At 51.8% G+C, this 1,418-nt stretch overlaps 1 protein-coding gene across 1 annotated transcript in view; it reads left to right on the top strand.

The window, feature by feature from the left end:
- Positions 1-1,418, top strand: part of LOC104542534 (proprotein convertase subtilisin/kexin type 6-like) — a gene marked incomplete at its 5' end in the record, with an annotated part of 21,632 nt that overhangs the window by 14,256 nt on the left and 5,958 nt on the right. Inside the window, 1 exon segment of the mRNA XM_010186878.1 lies at positions 1,360-1,418. This exon segment is cut by the window's right edge and continues 3 nt beyond it. Within this exon segment, the coding sequence (XP_010185180.1) occupies positions 1,360-1,418 (59 nt within the window).

The raw sequence follows: 1,418 nt of genomic DNA, 5'->3' as shown, positions 1-1,418 counted from the left end.
GGAAGCCAGGGCAATATTAAAAATCGCTCCCACACGACTCTCTGGCGGGAGGCGCGCGTGGGGGCTCCTTGCGCGGAACGCGTCTCTGTTTTTGCTGCCTTCGCCCGCAGTCTTTTGAACTCGGAGAGCGGCAGCGAAGCGCCCACGGAGCTGCTTTTCCCCCTGTGTTTATGGTTTGTGGCGGGTGTTTCTGAGCCCCTCGCGGGCGTCAGGGCTCGGCTTTGCCCAGGTTTGCAAAATGAAATGCAAAGGAGCACGTTAAGTCACCCCCCTCAAAGTATCTGCACCGGGTTTGAAGCAGAGAGGGCAAAGCAAGAGGAAAAAGAGAGACGATGCTCCCAGCCCATGGCAGAAATCGGTATTAAATGTTAATTTAAGACCATTAAATTAAACCAATTAAATTGCTTAATTTAATACCAATTAAACACTATGGGTGTCCTGTTGCTGGCACCGCTGCATCCCCAGCATCAGCCCTGCGCAGCCCAGGCTTTCCTCACGCTGGAGACTGTAGATTTAAAGCAAATTTAATGCTTTTGGCAGAGGTGTGCACCCAAGCTCGACCCTTCGCAGGCTCCGCTCCATCCTGCAGCCATTGGAGTGCCAAGGGATTTGGGTGTTGGAAATTTTAAGCCTTTCCTGGAAACACAGGGATTAACAGTTAAAGCCGAGCGTGCCGCAGGCGTGAAGTGACTCGTGTTGATGGGGAACTGAAAGAAAAACACCACTGAAAAGAAGCAGCAGTGGTTTTTGGATGCCCTCCCCAAAGTGGTGTGGGTTGGAGAGGACCCTAGTGTGGGTGTAAGGCCATGGGGAGTCCTCAGCCCCAAGTTCTGCACTGGCTCTGGTGACCTCTGCGGTGTTTTAGGGGATGCTGAGCTCAGACCTCTGACGTGTTGGGTAGGGGGGTGGCCTGGGCAACAGCAACAAGATATAATCCAGCTTCTTTTGGACAGAAATAATCCCCCCTTACAGAGCTTTTAAAGTTGCTGTTTCTCTCCACACGTTGGGCATGAAGGGTATGGTGATGCTGTGGTTCGTCAGATGAGTTACAGCATAAAATATCCCTCATAGGTGCCTTAAACAGCTGAAGTAATAAAATTATTAAGGTTGGGAAAGACCTCTAAGATCACCAAGTCCAACATCAACCCAACCCCACCATGGTCACTAAACCATGTCCCCAAGTGCCACATCCATGCATTTTTTAACCCCCTCCAGGGATGGGGACTCCACCACTGCCATGGGCAGCCCCTTCCAGTGCTTGACCACTCTTTCAGTAAAGAAATTTGGGCTGGGAACTTGGGGGCTGGTGAAGATTTCTGAGTGTTTGTCTCCCCGGGTGACCTTGTGCCCACCACACAGGGAAGCTGAAGGAGTGGAGCCTCATCTTCTATGGGACGGCTGAGCACCCCTACACCACA

Source organism: Mesitornis unicolor, unplaced genomic scaffold, assembly GCF_000695765.1.
Source record: "Mesitornis unicolor isolate BGI_N332 unplaced genomic scaffold, ASM69576v1 scaffold16756, whole genome shotgun sequence".
In the NCBI taxonomy this organism is placed as follows: Eukaryota; Metazoa; Chordata; class Aves; order Mesitornithiformes; family Mesitornithidae; genus Mesitornis; species Mesitornis unicolor.
Note: the sequence above shows the minus strand (reverse complement) of the source record. Positions and strands in the feature narration are given on the sequence as shown.